The sequence below is a fragment of the Lonchura striata genome, chromosome 7 (genome assembly GCF_050655825.1).
Source record: "Lonchura striata isolate lonStrDom1 chromosome 7, ASM5065582v1, whole genome shotgun sequence".
Taxonomy (NCBI): domain Eukaryota; kingdom Metazoa; phylum Chordata; class Aves; order Passeriformes; family Estrildidae; genus Lonchura; species Lonchura striata.
The window spans coordinates 18,208,485-18,225,241 of record NC_140709.1 but is presented as its reverse complement, the minus strand read 5'-3'; the positions used below and the strand labels follow the sequence as shown (position 1 = coordinate 18,225,241).

Sequence of the window (16,757 nt, the reverse complement as noted above, 5' to 3'; positions counted from 1 at the left end):
TTAGCTATGCACTACGTAGACACATATACATTATATAGTATGGAATAGGCAACATTTCTCTTGTGAAATGACAGTTTTCCCATGCTGTCAAAACAGTGTGTACCTTGACAAAAGTAGTTTGAAGACACACATCTACTAGAATAAGCATTGACAGAGAAGTAATATGGACATTTGGGATTATAAACAACAATTCTCTTTATCAGTTATGATTTTTGTTCACCTTCCCAAGGTTTAATTAATGCTTAGTCTTTATTTTTCTAGGGAAGAAAGTTAAAAAAGTATTCAGAGTGAATTTTGAAATCAGAGATTTTTAGAAAACTTTCCATCAAACAAATCCCTTGATATAATCCTTTTGGTTACAGTATTTCTAAGCACCTTGTTAGGGGCAGTAGAGTCAAGAGCAGATTTGATGTAGTCAGGCTTTCCAGCTCTGGTGCTTATGTGCAGAGTAGCAGCAGCCTGGTCTCTGCTGGGCATGGGGTATACTTAGAACAAAAAGAAGACGTGTAGGTGGTATGTCAGTCACCAGGGGTGTGTGTGATTGTGTTTATATGTGTGTGTACTACCTATAGATCTGCCTTCATACTGACACACTCTAACTATATTGATTAAGAGCTACTTAAAACCCAGTGACTAATGTCCAAGAGAATAAACTATGCAATTTAAATTACATACAGAACTATGGATAAGGTGTATAAGCAGTAAGGCAACACTATATAGCCAGTATTACTGTAAGTTCTTTCTGGCAATATGCTGCATGTAAATGCTGTAGACTGAGGGTTTGGAAACAAATCTGAATCTGAACTGCTCCCCTAGGGACTTACCTGCATGACATAAGTGAAGGATGGCTGTTTAGTGTTGTTTGTGTTCAAATGTATTCAGGTTTTATTCTGCTACAGCAGTGACAGCCGAGGTCTGGAATGAGACTCAGTAACAGATGAAAATCCACTAGCAAGCAGGGCTGATCTTATGCTGACAGATGAGGTAGAGCATTCTTTAAAAAGTGTGAGGGCTGTTTTTGTTTGGTATTATCCATTTGTAGGTCAGGTTAGTTGACCCCAGCGCTTGGAAGTGTTTCTAGCACAGCAAAGAACAGACTTTCACATAGCAGGAATGTCAGGAATGTCTCCTACAACCCAAGCTAAGTTTCCATCCCAGGAGTATAGATACAACTCAGCCTTTGTTACGGTCCTCTCCAGAGGAAAAGCAGCAGAGAAGTGCCAGCAGTGCCTGGGCACAAAGCCACAGCAGCTCCAGAATGCTTCCATTTCTCTTGTCAGAAGTCTATTCTTTGTTGTCTAATTCAGGTTTCCATAGAGCATTTAGACTGAAAATCTCAGTCTTTGTTCCTGTCATTGGTGATGGCTCAGGCCCATGGCATAATAGGTCTCACCAGTGAAGGAGGCAATGTTCTGGAGAGCCAGTTATGGGTTGTGGGATAATCTTAGCTGGTTCAGTGTTTGCTCACATTCTGTTATGCTTTGTTCATTTTGACAGATATAGATTTAACTTGTCACACATGAAATGATACTGTCACCACCCAAATGATGCCCCAAAGTATAAGGCTGCTGGGTATGAGTGTTCTCTAGGTGGAAAAGGGGTTGGTGGATGATGAAAGGAAGAGAAGGCCCTTATAACTAGTAAACCTGTAATACCAGTGTGACATATTTGTATGTACCTGTGCTGAAACCACATGGAAAAAGCTCACGTGTACCACTTTGCAGTCTTGCCTTTCTTTCCTTGGGGATCTAAATTGCCTCTGCATTCAGCACTATGGCATGTGTTGATCACATTGCTTAATGTGTAACAAAACACTATTACAAGATTGCAATATAGAACCAAGAATTAAACAGTAAAATATTTGGCTTTTGTAGTTTCTCTGTAACTTTGAATGAATGTCTTTGGTATTACTGAACTCTTAACTAATGACCCTAACACCAAAGTTTCTGTTCTGTACTGAGCTTTTCTCCAATACATACATTCTCTTAATACTTTTCTATAACCTCTACCTTCTCTAGAGGCACTGGAAGCATTGTAGGATACCAGCTGCTAAAAAAAGTCAGTCTAATATTTTTGTCAGTCTAACTTTTTTTTTTTTTTTTTTTGGTACTCTGGGATCTGCAACTTTCCAGTATTTCTTTTTGTTTTCTTTGTTGACTTTGGTTTACACTTGGAAATTTACTGATGCTGCTTAGACTGAGACCTAATTGTCCAAGTGCAAGGCTTGTCCCTAACAGGTGTCAGTGCTCCCAAAGCTGATGGGAGTACCCTGGTCAGGTGTATTTATTAGTTACAGTACACTGATTTATCTGTGTCATAATCCAGCAACTCAACCTTTCAGTTTAACTGTTCTCTGGTTGCAAATGTCAGTATTTTAATGGATTAGCACTTTCCTATGAACTTTATTTTTGTACTGTAATATGAAGCACTGCACAAGTCACTTTAATATGCTTAGGATGGTTATGGGAAATTTTTGATAGTGGTGGTGAAACTTGTTCAAACCATGGACAAAATTTTGGTTTTTTGGTATTTTGGTTACTCTTTAGTTCTTGAATATTCCTACTCTGACATAGAGGAACTGTGCATTTTAAAACTCACTGGAGAGCTAATGGAAGTACAAGAAGTCTGGGTAAAAGCAACTGTCCACCTCCATGAAAGTTGGAGTTATGAGATAACTAAAAATATATATAACAATCTTAATTCAATACTTGAGTTAAATATGGAAAATGTTTTACAGTAGGTACAGAATATAGATAGAATATAGTACAGAATATAGAACCAGATGGACAGTACCATGGTGATCAGCATAGTCTTGTGTCAAGAGAGAGAATTGAAAAGAAACACAGAATTCCGTGAAGTCTGAATGAATCTCCTAAATTTTAAATTATTTTTAAGAATTTGTATGAATTACAAAGAAAAAAAAATCCGTTTTCCTTCTTCAAACTATTTAGGCTGCCTTGAACAATCCCTTTTAATCTACAACCTGCATTCAGAGCTGTGGGTTGGTTTCAGTTTTGTTAGTTTGGGGGTATTTTTACTTTCTTTTCCTTTCTTTTGACTGTAGATGTAAGGAGCTCAGAATACAACCTGGAAGAAATTGATGAAAGGGAGGAGATGGGTGTGCAACAGGGAGAGGACAGTGGAAGTACCAATACTTCTCCTGGGATAGGAGAGGTTATTGCAGCCTTCAGCTCTGCTGAGGTATCACTGGAAAACGACAAAAATTATCCTGCTTCATCAGCTCCTGTTCCTGGCAGTGTTCCCACAGACAACTCGCAAAGCTTCAAAGAAGAAAAACAAGAAAATATGAGCACAGATGGCAAGTAAGTACGTTTTGTGACAAAGACAGGAGCATTGGGGGGACAATGGGGGAGGCAAATAAAATGCAGAGTGCTGTTTCATTGTGAAGCACAGAATAGAGAATTGTGAGAGGAATGAGCCTTAATATGCTTAGCTTTCATTGTAGCACTCTTCTGTGCACAGTAATTCATGCAGCTTTTCAACAAAAATGACAATGAAGTGTTCTGCAGTTCTGTTTAATCTTCCCTTTCCTTACTACTCAAACACCTGGAGCCCAGAAAAGCTGAATCCAGCTCTAAAATGCCCAGTGTATTTACTAGAGCAGCATGCTGCAAGAATTTTGGATTAATTATTTAAATAAAAATATACAAATTCATTCTTGCAGATGGGGAAAATGGATACATCAACCTTTTCTGTTTTTTTGGGCACGATTCTTATCGCTTGCATATTTGTTTTGGCTTTAATTTTTATATTTTCTTTTCCTTATATGTGGTCTTGACCTGTCTCAATCCATTTGCTCTCAGGAAAACAAGTTAATTCAGCTTTTTTAAAGAATAAACACATTAGTTTCCTTAACTGCTCTTTTTCCCTTCTGGTGATGCTGTACCTTTGCCCTTCAGCATGTTTGTTAAACTACCTGACTCAGCAGGTTTCCAACATGAGTTAGTGCCTGCTTGAAATAAATGTTGATTGTCCAGAGAAGTCCCATTGTGTTAATGTAATTCACTATTTCTCTGTTCCCTGGGGCAACTAAGCTGGCTACTGTTCCCAAATTAAATTGAAAGAACTATTTCGATTATTGTACTGAAGCCAAAACGTGTGACTGCCCTAGTAGCCAAGAACTTTCAAGGTAGTAAAGAGAGGCTTAACTCGTATTTGAAGGGATGTTTTTGTCAGTCCAAGGACAAATGTGGCTTTGCAAAAATCTTTGATATTCTGTCCTGGTGAATACTGTCCCAGTTGCTTGGGTGTTTCTTCTGTTTGGGCAATCTAATAAATTGTCTTGAATTTGCATTTTGTCAGGCCTGTGTTATTGGGCCAGTTTGCCTTCTTGTCCAGGGGATGTTTTTCCCTCCCCCCCTATGAATTGGTAGCAACCTTTCATGTCTTATAATCCTGGTGATGGTTAGGTAGAAGGTACTGCACACTCTGGCTTTAGAGTTTGGCAATTGCTACCTGAAATATCTTGGGGATTCTAAAATGAGGAGTGGGGTTTCTCTGACATTCTATTTCTGAAAAGCTTTAGATAATTTTGATCTTTATGTATAAGGTGTAGTTACTTTGAAAAGTGTTTCTTTTTAATCCAGCCTGGGATATTTGCAAAATACTACAGTCAAAACCACTAATTTCTGTAATGATACTCCCAGGTGTTTTGTGGCTTTTGGGTTTGGTGGATTTTGGTTTGATTTTTTTTTTTTAAATTCCTATTAAAAATCTAGTTCAGCATCTAGTTTAGCTCAGTCACCCAGCTCTGTTAAAAGGAACAGAGCTAAGGAAGAGAACAGAGTGCAGGACTGAGCTTTAACTTTCGTCCAACAATAATTTTGGGAGTATATGCTCCTGTTCAGCAATTTATGGGACACTTACAGTGTGTTTGGGACTATACAGACAACATCAGCATGGATGGTTATTGAGAAATGTATAATTTTAAATTATTCAAAGCAGATGTGTCAGCTCAAAGCACTGGTTCTGATAACTAATGCATTTGATGTGGCAAATAATTTGGAATCTTCATAATGCCAGTATTTCTAACTACATATTATAAAAATATATTGAATAAAGTTTGAAGTTTTAATAACATTTTATCAAGAAATTTTGAAGTGTTTTTGCCTTTTTTATTCACCTTTTGAAGCCAAGGACTTAATACGTCCCCTCACACCCAAAAAGATGAGAAGTTTTGCAGTTCTCTTGTCCCCCACAAAACGAGGAAAATAGACATTGTATGTTTTCCAAGATGTTTAGAATGGAAGAACCATGTTGTATGTTTGTTTATTTGTTGTTCTCAAGGTATTTCTTGAATTGAGAAGTCTGTGCTGCTCACTTCATGTGTTCACAGTCAGTGTCTCGTGCAGCGTGGTGGGGACAAAGCCAGGGACACATTTTAAATTGGGGGGTGTGAGAACACTTTATACGAGTGAAAAATCATTGTGGCTTCACTGGAATGGAGTTGCTATTGGAAAGTGGGTTGTTCAAACTGCACATGTAAACAAGAGGGGGAGAAGACAAGGGAAGACTGATCATCTGCTTACACAGAAGCAAGTGTAGCTGCATGTCATTTTGGTAAAATATCATGGCAGCATTTCCTCATGGTTTTTCTTTTTTTTTAATTGATTCTGTTGAGTATTCCAGTGTTTGGCAGAGCAGTTCTGTTTTGTCCATCTGTGTTTGGAGAATATTGCCAGTTCTCTTGCATCATTCCTTGTGTTTGCTGAAATGGATGATACTAGCATATTTACTGTACTGTTGTGCTTTGCAGAGGACTACAGACTAAGATAAGCAGTGAGGATGCTGGATTTCAAACAGACAGGAAGCTTAAAATTTTAGATCAAAATAAAACTGATGGTGAGTAGTTCCTTCCTGTTGTTAATACTTGAAGCTTGAACTTTCCTATTCCTTTGAAGAAATGGCTACATAGTCAACTCTTGGATTGTTATAATCAGATTATTTTCTTTACACTTGCTCTAGCTCTAGTCTATTTTCTTTGAGATGAGGTGGCAAGAATTGGCTGCAGTTTGGGTTTTTTTTGGGTTTGTATTTAATATATTTTTGTTTTAGCTGTAGTCAAAGCTGCATCATGCTGTTATAGGATGGTGTGGGTGGGACAGTGCTGAGGAGGGGGAAGGTTGGCCACAAAGGTAATCCTGCCACATGGGGTGACATGGCTGCCACACCCCACTGGGGAAGAAGAAGGCATCAGTTGTTCTTTGCTTATGAAATTAGAGTGAGTTTTCTGCGTGAAAATGCAAATATTTTGAAGCACAAATAAAAAGAAAGTGACACACTGATCTGAAACAAAATGACGACATCCTGTGCATCTAATGGGTCATAAATTTCTCTGTGGGTTTAGTGACCTGACTGATTTATTTTGCTCTTTTGTGACACTGATTTTCAGATTTATATATTAGGCCTTCTATAGTCTTTTATACTCAGTACACCTCTGTTAATAAATCATAAGAACACAAGTCCTGTTTGTATGTGATATAAATTTTAACTACCATTTTATAGCATACATGAAGTGAGTCTTTTTTCCTCCTACAAAATACCACTCCATATGACTATTCCTGAAAAATGTCATTTTTACCAATAGTGTGTTTTGGTCAGAATTTGACCAAAATATTCATGTGTTTGGGAGATGATCATATGTTTAGTCCACGGGTAGAATATTGAATTATCAGACCAACTAAAGGGTAGGAAAAATAGGTTTGGCCAATTGCTCTTGTCCATATGTTTTTCAATTGTTACCTTGTACAAATACATAAGGTGTAGTTGACAAGATTTGTAACATTAAAACTTAGGAACAGGAGCCACAAATGTGTAGAACTAAATAAAAACTGCATCTAAGTCAATATTGAATAGTCCTTGATCTCTTGAGTCACTGATGCCTATAAAATTAACTGGAATTCATTAGCACTTTTTATATTGTTCTAGAATAGTTTTTTCTATTAAGTTGATGCATGGCATCTGTAACCTGTTTATTAAGGAAAAATACTTGAGTTAGAATACAATTATTTGACAATATTAGTCAAATATAAATAGATCTTTAAAAGGGTTAGGGGAAATATTAGCATCAGTGAGAAGCTAGTAATTGTTACTAAATACACTGGATGCAGAGCTTCATGATGTAATAAGGAAGCATGAATCTTTTTGGCATTTGTATTAATTTTGGAATCTTTCTTTAACTTAAAGATCATAGCGATACAAAACTCCTTCCAACAACAGAAGAAGGGAAAGAATTTCAGACAGCCAAAATTAAAACAGTAGATTTTAGAGAGAATAACAAGCTTGAAGTTGACAGACTATCAAACTGCCAAGCATGTAAAAATGACACCTCTGTAAGTCATAGGAATTATCCTCAACTGATTTCAGAAAAGCAAGATGGCAAAACAAATGCAACTGCCTTGGACACAGTAAAAACTCAGGATGTTGGAATCCAGACTTTGGACAGCAATTTGGGAAGGACTGCACAGAAGGAAATCACTGTTCCTCAGGGTGTTGAATCATCCACATTTAGAAAACTGGTTCCTCAACACAACAGAGATAAGAACAGCTCCCTTGCTCATGAGATGCATGGAATGCATCAAGAGAGTGAAGATACTTCAATGGAACAAAATCTTAAGACACAAGAAGTTACTCATAAAAAAGTAATTCCAATAGAAGACCAGAGTCACATCTGTATAAATGGCAGTGATTTTGCTTCACCAGAAACAACTCCTGAAACTGCAGATGACTCTCCAGTAAAAGATCAGCCTTTTTATAGACAGGACACCAAACCTAAACCCAAACCCAAACCTGCTAATGAAATTACTAGGGATTACATACCAAAAATTGGGATGACTACTTATAAGATAGTGCCTCCAAAATTCTTAGAAATGATGAAGAGCTGGGAATCAGAAGTTCCATCAGATCATAAGGATCAAGAGGTATCTACTTTGGAAGACCCCAAGGAATTCATAGTGCAAAATGAAATTCCTCATCTGTCAGAAAGTGTGGGTCCTTTACAGGTTGGTTCACAAAATGAAGCTGCAGCAGCAAATGGTGTTCTGCAGAGAGTGAACAGCATTTCTGAACATACTGTGACCTCTGGAGCTGAGATTACTACTGAGAGCAACCAGATGGAAAGAGAGTCTTTCAGGCAGCCTGTCCCACTGATGCTAAACTTGGATAATACAAATGCTTCTTCTGAGACTCAGGACAAGTCAAACGCATTAAGTCCATTAAGTCCTACAATGAAGCCTAGTTCTTTTTATCTGCAGATGCAACGAAGAGCTTCAGGTCACTATGTGACATCTGCACTTGCCAGAAGCACAGTCTGTGCTCCTAATTCAATTCAAAATGAAGTTAAGAATACAGAGATGGGTAAAAAAATCTCATCATCTGATTTGACTTCTTTGGCTTTACAAAAAACAAATATTCCCTCTCCTCCTGCAGATCAAGAAAAAGTTGATGATGGAAAAATCATTGAACCTTCCACTTCTGTTAAAAGTAATAAGCCTTTAAATGTTCCCTCCTGTCCTCCAGCACCACTGAATCTAAAAACTCTCAGAACTTTTGCAGTTCCAAAGCCATACTCCAGTTCAAGACCATCCCCTTTTGCTCTTGCTGTCTCATCTGCAGTCAAAAGGTCACAATCATTCAATAAGACACGTACGATCACTAGCCAGGCACCGAGAGAGGAGTGTCCAGTGGAACTCTCCTCTGTCCCTTTGGCAGCTGGATTCTCCTCAGCTACCTCCATGCCTGAAGTGAAAAGTCCTTCCTTACAGACCGTAACAACGGGGTCACAAAATAATCTAATGGACAAGGTAAACTTTATTTCCAATACTAACTGGCTGTGGCTCCAGTGCCATCACGTGCAAGCGGTGTAAAGGCTTGTTTCTGAACCGCTCCCTGGCCAGAAAGCGCTGTGTTTGTGCAGGGAAAACCAACACTGTCCACCTGCTGTCCACCAGTAGCACAGCATTGTAATGATGTGCAGGAATGCAGGGAATGTTAAAAATAAAAGCAACATCATTCAGATGATTGGAAATAATTATTTCCTGCCATAATTAGCATCCCCTACTTTAAAGAACTGTAAATTATATAGTCACGTATTCTGTGTAATACTTATTTTTATGTTTGGAGTTTTTACAATTTTTTCTTTACAGTTCTGTGTGTTGGCTTCTTAAATTTAATTCTGGGTGGTGTGATCCATTTGGCTTCAGGTGGCCATGTCACAAGCACAGTTGAATGGAGCTATAAAGTTTTGCTAGCAGAATTACTTGAGAGAAAAACTATGTGCTATGCTGGGAATGTGGCTGATGTCAGAAATCTTGAACCAAGCAAACACTAGAATGGCAGCCGTTTGCTATGCAACCTTGTGCCAGGTTGTTTCAGATTTCCATTTATAACTAATTCAGATAAAACTTTTTGGCTTCTTTTCCTTTCACTTCCTCCCTTTATAGAAAGGCAGCCATGTGCATAGTGAGCAGAAGAGTCAGGCGCAGTCAGGTGCTTCCCCTGAGCACCCACGGCCTGTCACCAAGAGACAAACCGCGATGACGCTCCCGCGTGCTGACCCCGAACAGATCCACCAGAGCCTGCTGGCTGCAATCCGCTCTGGAGAAGCTGCTGCCAAATTGAAAAGGGTGAGTTTTCATCATTGCATCCAAAACAAAGAACTCTTGGTACTTCCTTCAAAATTACCATACTAATGCCTGGTTCTAAAAGCAGTTAGTTTTGGCATAAACTGCTGCCAGGAGATCGCTTAACAATGGGAAGGGAGGTGGGGAAGAGGGTGAGTTTTGCAGAATAAACTGGTGAATGCACCCACAGAGCTTCAACTGTCTGTGTTTCCATACTGTACAAACATAATTAAAATCTTCCTGAAATGAAATAGAAATCTCTAGGTTATCGTTAAGTATCTTGTCCATAAAATTTTTCTTGTTTGTGTTTACATGGTTTGAAATGGTCTGGCTTTAGAAACCTGCTAAGCAGCTTTGTTCTAGACCTGAAGTGGCTACAACCTTTTGCCAGCAGATAACACACAGTTCTGAAGACAACTTTCCTATTTATTACACTTTATCAGGTCCTTAATTTGTTCGGCATCATAACTAAGCTATTTCTCAATGTTTTGTCAACAGTCCTGGAAGGAGCATCTTCCTCTAATCCCTCTTGTTAAAAACTTTCTCTCCTAAAATTAACCTACATATCTCTTATTGGGTAAAACAGTCTACATTTTTAAAGTCTGTACTATTTCAAGTTTGCAACCAGAAAATCATAGTCTTGCGAAGTTTTCTTGACCTCGCATTAGTATTTTGCATTCTCTTTTGAGGAATAATTTTTCATTGCAGAAGGTCAAAGAAATTCAGTATTCAATTATCTTTTCTATTCAATTAAATTCTCTTTTCCATTTGAAAGAACCTAATCCTTTGTGGTAGCTGGATACAAGGGACATGTTTGTTTATTTTATGGAAGCCTTTGATTCCCTCAGATCAAAATCTCGCAGTGAATGGTCAGATAGTGGAACATTCCATTTCATAGGTTTTTGTTTCAGTGTAGTAGTGCAGCAGCCTCTCTGAGACTTGTAAATCTCCCATCCTTTCTACAGTGAATAGGAAGAGTGAGTTTCTTGGAAAAGTTGCAAGCATGCTCAAGTAGGGTTTGATCTCTAGTCAGTAAAAATGGTATATAATACAGAATATAGAATTGCTTCTAACTACATGTCAGTAATCATATTAAAAACAGGATAAGATTAAGAAAATGCTGTATTGTTCAGAATCTGTTAGAGGTAAAATCTGTTCTAGTAGAAATAATGTTTGGATTTTATTTGCATATATTTTTAAGATTTTTTTTTTCTTCTAGTGCATAATTGCATTCTGAGTAATATGATACGTCATTTATTTATTCATTCTTTCAAATAGAAATGTTCTTAGTGCAGAGTTGACCCATATAGTCTTTATCAGTCTAGGTACAAGAATGGCATTGGGAAGGGGAGAGAGATAATGACTGAAATTGCTTTTCCCCTCCCTTTCTCTTCTGTGGGTGGGAGATGTGCTTTGTCAGTAAATTACATGTTGAGACTGGGGTGATCAAAGGACTGTACTTTTTAAGAAGAAATTACAATAATGAAGAAACTGTAACCATAAAGAAGAGCAGTCTGCCACACAGAAATCTGAACCAGTCTTAAAAAAACCCCTGGAACACAAACAAAATGCAGTGAAGAACTCACTGAAGTTTTGCCAAGCATAAAATTGTACATGCTGTTCTTTTTCACTCTCAGAATGCGTATGCTGTGGTACAGGTATGTCTGACAGCAGAAAGAGATTTTTTTGGCCTACAGCAGATTTAATAAAAACATGGTCTCGTTTTATGTTTAACATGGAAAATGGCAGTAGTGGGACAGAAAAATGAAGCATTTTTTATCAATAATTTATTTGCACCCAAAAGTGCTTTTGAGAATTGAGAGGATTTCTAGAATGCATACACCTCATAGCTTCTAGTATTGTGCTGCAGTAAGGAAAAGGAGCAATAATCTGATCCATTTGAACAATGAGAGATGTCTGTTAGGAACTTGATTCTCTTTTTACCTTTTACCATAATCTCTCTTCTTGCAGCTCTGAGAGTAATTTAAAAAATAAAATCCTGGCACAACTTGCCAAGTTCTTTAGTTTTTTTCACCCGCTGTTTTACTAAATATGTTGTGAGTATGCAGTGCTGAGATCTGTGGCCTTTTGTGTTGCTGGTCTTTCCTGTTCAATAGGGCCCTCAGTAATTACTAACCTAAAATGGGTCAAGTGAGGTTTCTTTTTAATGATTTTTCTCTTGAGAATGTTTTCATTGTGTTTAGTAAACTCTGTGCTGTGGTATGTGGTTCTCATGGTAGTGGAGCATCTACAGCTCCCATTAACTCCATTTGGGGCTGTTGGGTTATGCAGTTCCACTGAAAATCAAGCTTTGGCTATCTGTGCTAAAAGTTATGGTTTGCTTCTGATAAAAGAAACATTATCATGGTATAAAGTGTTTGAACATTTAGTAAGAAATCAGGTCTATTCAATATTTAATAAAAAATGTTTGGTTTAGTGATATTTTTCTAGTACTTCTTTGCAACCAGGTGTGGAGAAGGACTAAGAATTATGTGTCTTTTGAATAGTTATATATGAAAGTTTTAGTCAGGATAAAATACATTTCTAAGTAATGTCTTCTGTTTCCACTTCTGTGGAATATATGCTTAGTTAAGAAATCATATAGGAGGTCTTCCATTGCAATGAGAAAAACACTAAATGAAGTAACATTGTGTAACATATTAGCGAGATAAAAATCTGGAAATTTAGGTTAACATTTCTTTAATATTTTTCTTTTCTTTTTTTCCCCCCCACTGTGCCTCCAGGTTGGTCCTCCATCAAACACCATAGCTGTCAATGGAAGAGCTGGGCTTAATCCTTTGTATTCCACAGAAGCTAAGGCTAATCCCTAGATATTATACCAAATATTTTGCACTTTACTACTGCTTCATAGGCCAACTTAATACTAACTACAAATTTTTGAATGTGTAAATGCAAGTATTATGTTAATATATTTTTGTCAACGGTAATAACAATTTCAAGCTGGGTCTTTTGATGCCTTGAAAAGATTATTAGAATATTTAAATTATAGTAATATTTTGCCTTTTTCTCTTTATAAAGCTGACTATGCTGCTAAAAAGTTTTAAGACAAGGTGTAGGTGAGCTTTGCTTATGATAGAATGAGAATTGAAGACTCTTGATTTTAGCCTTCAAGACTGAACAATATGTAGCACTATGCTGAAATTACAGATTGGAAGCAACCTAAAAGGTTTATATAAAATAATTAATTTTTGACTGTGTATTGCGTTAACAGATTGTATGAACTTAAATATACCACATGCTGCCTCCATATAACTTTATTAAATTAAAATTGTAATTAGTAGAAATCTTAATTCAATGCAATACTTGGTTTCTGTCTAAAAGAATTAGATATTTTTGTTCCTTTAGCAGACAGTAATTGGGATATGTATTTTGATTATATTTTTACTCTCCTGTAATTGTTTTTCCTGGTAGCACACACAAAAATATCAGGACATAAATTATTGGAAATTTTTGTACTAATCAAAACCTTTTCTTAACGATAGCATGACATAATGTTTTTCAACTACTCTTTAAATATCTGTATATAGTATTTACCTAGCACTCAGATAAGCAATAATTTTTGTGAACTAATTCTATCTTTAAGTAACCATCAACATGTAGTCACTTACTAATAAAAAACAAATTCCAGTTTTGATACTTAAGAAATAGAATATTTTTTCACTAGAAGTGAATTAAAAAATGAACTGCTTTGGACTTATTAATATAAGATATTTCAATCTAAAAGCAACACAAAACCACATAAATCATGCTTATGTTGGAGATCATATTTATAGATTAAGCATCAAATACAAAATTGGGAATATGTATTAAAAGAAAATGTTTGATGTTATATTTTATGTTTTGAGTTTCTTGTCAAGATTATACATTTTGGGGGAGGGGTGGAAATATGACCACACTCATTATTAAATAGCTACATTATGGATACATGCAGCAAGTCCTGGGGTATTTGCCATATTAAAATATTTGTGTGCTGGACTTGATTTAAAATTAAGCAATTGTATTTAGTTTTTATTCTCTAATAATATATATATATTGTACTTTAGAAACATTATGTAACTCAGTTTTAGAAACTGATCTAGATGTGCATTTTCAAACTGCTGCCAGGTTTTTGTGCAATAATCTCAAGGAGGTCTAATTACTTTCCTAGTACAGAGCCAATTACCAATTACAAGTATGGTGTTAATGCTGAAACCCTTTAAGGAATTTTTTAGTAAATAGAAATTCATGAAGAGATTTGAAGAACATTCTTTCATTGTTGTTCTTTCCTCTTTTCTCTCCTGTATCTTAGTCCCTTGTCAATGTGTGTTACCACTTCCATGTCCTCCTTGTTCTTGCCTCCAATCAAGAGTTCATTCTGTGGGTGGGGGAAGCTCACATGGTAGTTCAAAAGATCTGTTTCAGGGTCTGACTGCAAAAGAAAGTTTCACCCTTCACTTGAAAATAGTGAAATGAAAGATATAGGGGCTTTTCTAATTTCTAACTGGGGCTTATATTCTAGATTTCACTGTGTCTTGAGGGATAGACTTGAAAATTGTAACTTGCTCCCTGTATTCATGTATGTGCTCATTGTGATATTTGAAGTATAGGAATGCCTAAAACGTAGACACCATGCTGATCTGAAACTGCCAGAGAAGGGACTGCATTGTGAAAATATTCTCTTCCTTGTACTTCGGGTGTGTGGGAGTTACAGGGTTTTTTCCTGTGTTGGTATTCACTGCCAAGGTGACCAAAGTTATTTCATAAAATAATTTTAATCTCCATCTGTGCTAATACAAATATATATGATGTTTCACTTTTTCAAACAAATCAACATAGTCTGATTTTTTATTTTGGGGAAAGTTTAAATAACCATACTTTGTTCTTTAGTTTTAACTACAAAACTGTGCTGCTGTATGTTTTTTAGTCCTGTATATTAAAAATAAACTGCCTTTTCATGTGAATTCCTGAAGGCAAATAACATCTTATGTAACAGAGATTAAAACCACCTTGCCTGAATTTTAGGGTTTCTTCTTTTTGTAACTGAACTTGCTTGATAACTAATTGAAATGTCTACACATGCTATAGTACTGTGAAACTCTTCAATGAGACTTGTTACTAGCTGGCAGTTTTGTTTAGCTAAACTTTCTCTTTCACTCTTCTTCCAAAATGTATATGTAAGACATTTTTAAATCTTGTTATTGTATTTCTACAGATGCTTTTTTTTTCTTACACTCTTTTATTAAAGTCTACTAGAGTCTCTTGTTGATGTGTTTATTCATTATTCAACCATAAAAACATTTCTGCTCAAGTAAGAAGTAAGTGTTCCTAGTAACTGCAAGCCCAAGCTAGACAGCATTTAATTTTTGTTGTGGATACCTTACATGCAGGGTAAACAGAGTGTTTTTTCAGCCCAAACTTAGAGTTTGGACAACATGTATCACAGATGTTTTCCAACAGGAGGCAAGTAGTTACACAATACCTCTTACAATCCCCTTGCTTTTGCATGGCAGTCAGAATGTTCAGGAATGAAAGTCAGGATACTGAAGTAAATGAAATGTCAGTGTAATTGTCCAGACAAAACAGCAGGCCCCAGTGAAGGTGCATTATGACCTACTGGTACCGGTTCTTTGAAGAAGCAGCAGGTATCCACATAGCACACTGCACAGTCCAGACTCACAGGGCTTTCAAGTTAAGGAGGGCTAGCAAAGCGAAGAGGTACTAAAAATTATCTTGTTAGCTACTATAGAAGATACACTTTTTAAATTTACTATACAGAAGAATAAAATTAAGACTACAGATGTACCTGGAGAAGGGAGCAGTTTTGCCGGGACAGCACCACCAGATAACTTTTGGAAATATTCTTGTGACTAAAGGTTGTAAGGCCAAGGTAAGAGCTCTCATATTTTGCAGCTGCAAGATGTTGGACCACGCAGTGTCTCTATTTTTGTTATGTACATTCAGTAATCAGTGCCTTAGTTTTACCAGCTACTTGTAACATACATCATGAGGATCTCCAATAAGACATGAAAATTATGTGGATATGGACAAGAAGCATGGTGTCACACATGACAGCACCTAATACTTTTAACTTGGTTTATTTCAGGTGGCTGTTACCAGACAAAGCTAACATTTTCAGTTGGAGCTACTTAGAATCCTATTTTAAGTTGCCAAAAGGTTTGTAATACTTCTGTTAAATAGAAGCAAGGAAAAAGTGCTGTTGAGCAGTAGGGTGTGAATGCTTGGCCAGACTGCATCTTATGAGGTGTTGGACACCTACAGCAAGATAAAAGACTAAATGTAAATGACTAAGCAGGTATGTTGGGATCCGAACAAATAGAGCTCCTTGCAGAAGCTCTGGTTTTCTGTCTGGGTTAACTGACTGTGAGGCTGAAGTCAAGGTGTGTTTGGACCAGACCTGCCACAATCACGGGCCCAAAGCTGTTCGTGGATGCTGTGAATGGCCTCTGAGGTTCTGGAGCCGTGGTGTTCTGTTAGTGCTTGGCTGCTGATGGCATAGCTGAAATGTCACTTGTAGACAGATTGCTTATGAAGTCTATTTTGGTGATAAAGCAAAGCTGTAGCAATATCAATGGAAATGTTTCACAGCTTCTAATTGAAAAGCATGCCTTCTATGGGGGATTATTTTATATAACCCAATTGAAAATCACAGCTAGGGCGCATGGTTTTTTCTTCAAAATTTCTGATTAGGTAGCTTTGTGAGAGGGAAAGTGTCCTTGTTAAAATGACATGAAATTTCCAAGCATGGTAAACTTATACTTGTTGAAAACTTAATTTTGTTTTGTCTTCCTTGAAAGAGCTACTTTATATGGAAACTAACTAACTAAATTCTTCATCAAGAATCTATTGCAATATATTGTACATAAAGTTCCATTACGTTTGTCATCTGTTCCTACTTTTTAACACAAGCAATTTACTTTTTTGGTGGGTTTATGTCTTCAATGAGCATATTTGGAAGAGATATATAGTTTTCTCATTTTTAGCTGTATTAAACCTCACATTCACTAACAGTACAACAACTAGTGTTTAGAGTGAAAGAGGAGATGACACTTGTCTTTTCACATCCCTCCATCACCATAAAAAAGATCACCAAAATTG

General features: G+C 36.8%; 1 protein-coding gene across 12 annotated transcripts in view; it reads left to right on the top strand.

Moving 5' to 3' along the window:
* Positions 1 to 14,898, top strand: part of COBLL1 (cordon-bleu WH2 repeat protein like 1) — a 77,898-nt gene extending 63,000 nt beyond the window's left edge. For all 12 annotated transcript variants that reach the window (XM_021528580.4, XM_077785001.2, XM_085585064.1 and 9 more), the window contains 5 exons: positions 3,065 to 3,323; positions 5,777 to 5,862; positions 7,207 to 8,822; positions 9,462 to 9,644; positions 12,386 to 14,898. In XM_021528580.4, coding sequence (XP_021384255.3) covers positions 3,065 to 3,323; positions 5,777 to 5,862; positions 7,207 to 8,822; positions 9,462 to 9,644; positions 12,386 to 12,472 — 2,231 coding nt within the window. In that variant the 3' untranslated portion in view covers positions 12,473 to 14,898. The remainder of the gene's footprint in view (positions 1 to 3,064; positions 3,324 to 5,776; positions 5,863 to 7,206; positions 8,823 to 9,461; positions 9,645 to 12,385) is intronic.
* Positions 14,899 to 16,757: the final 1,859 nt, after the last annotated feature.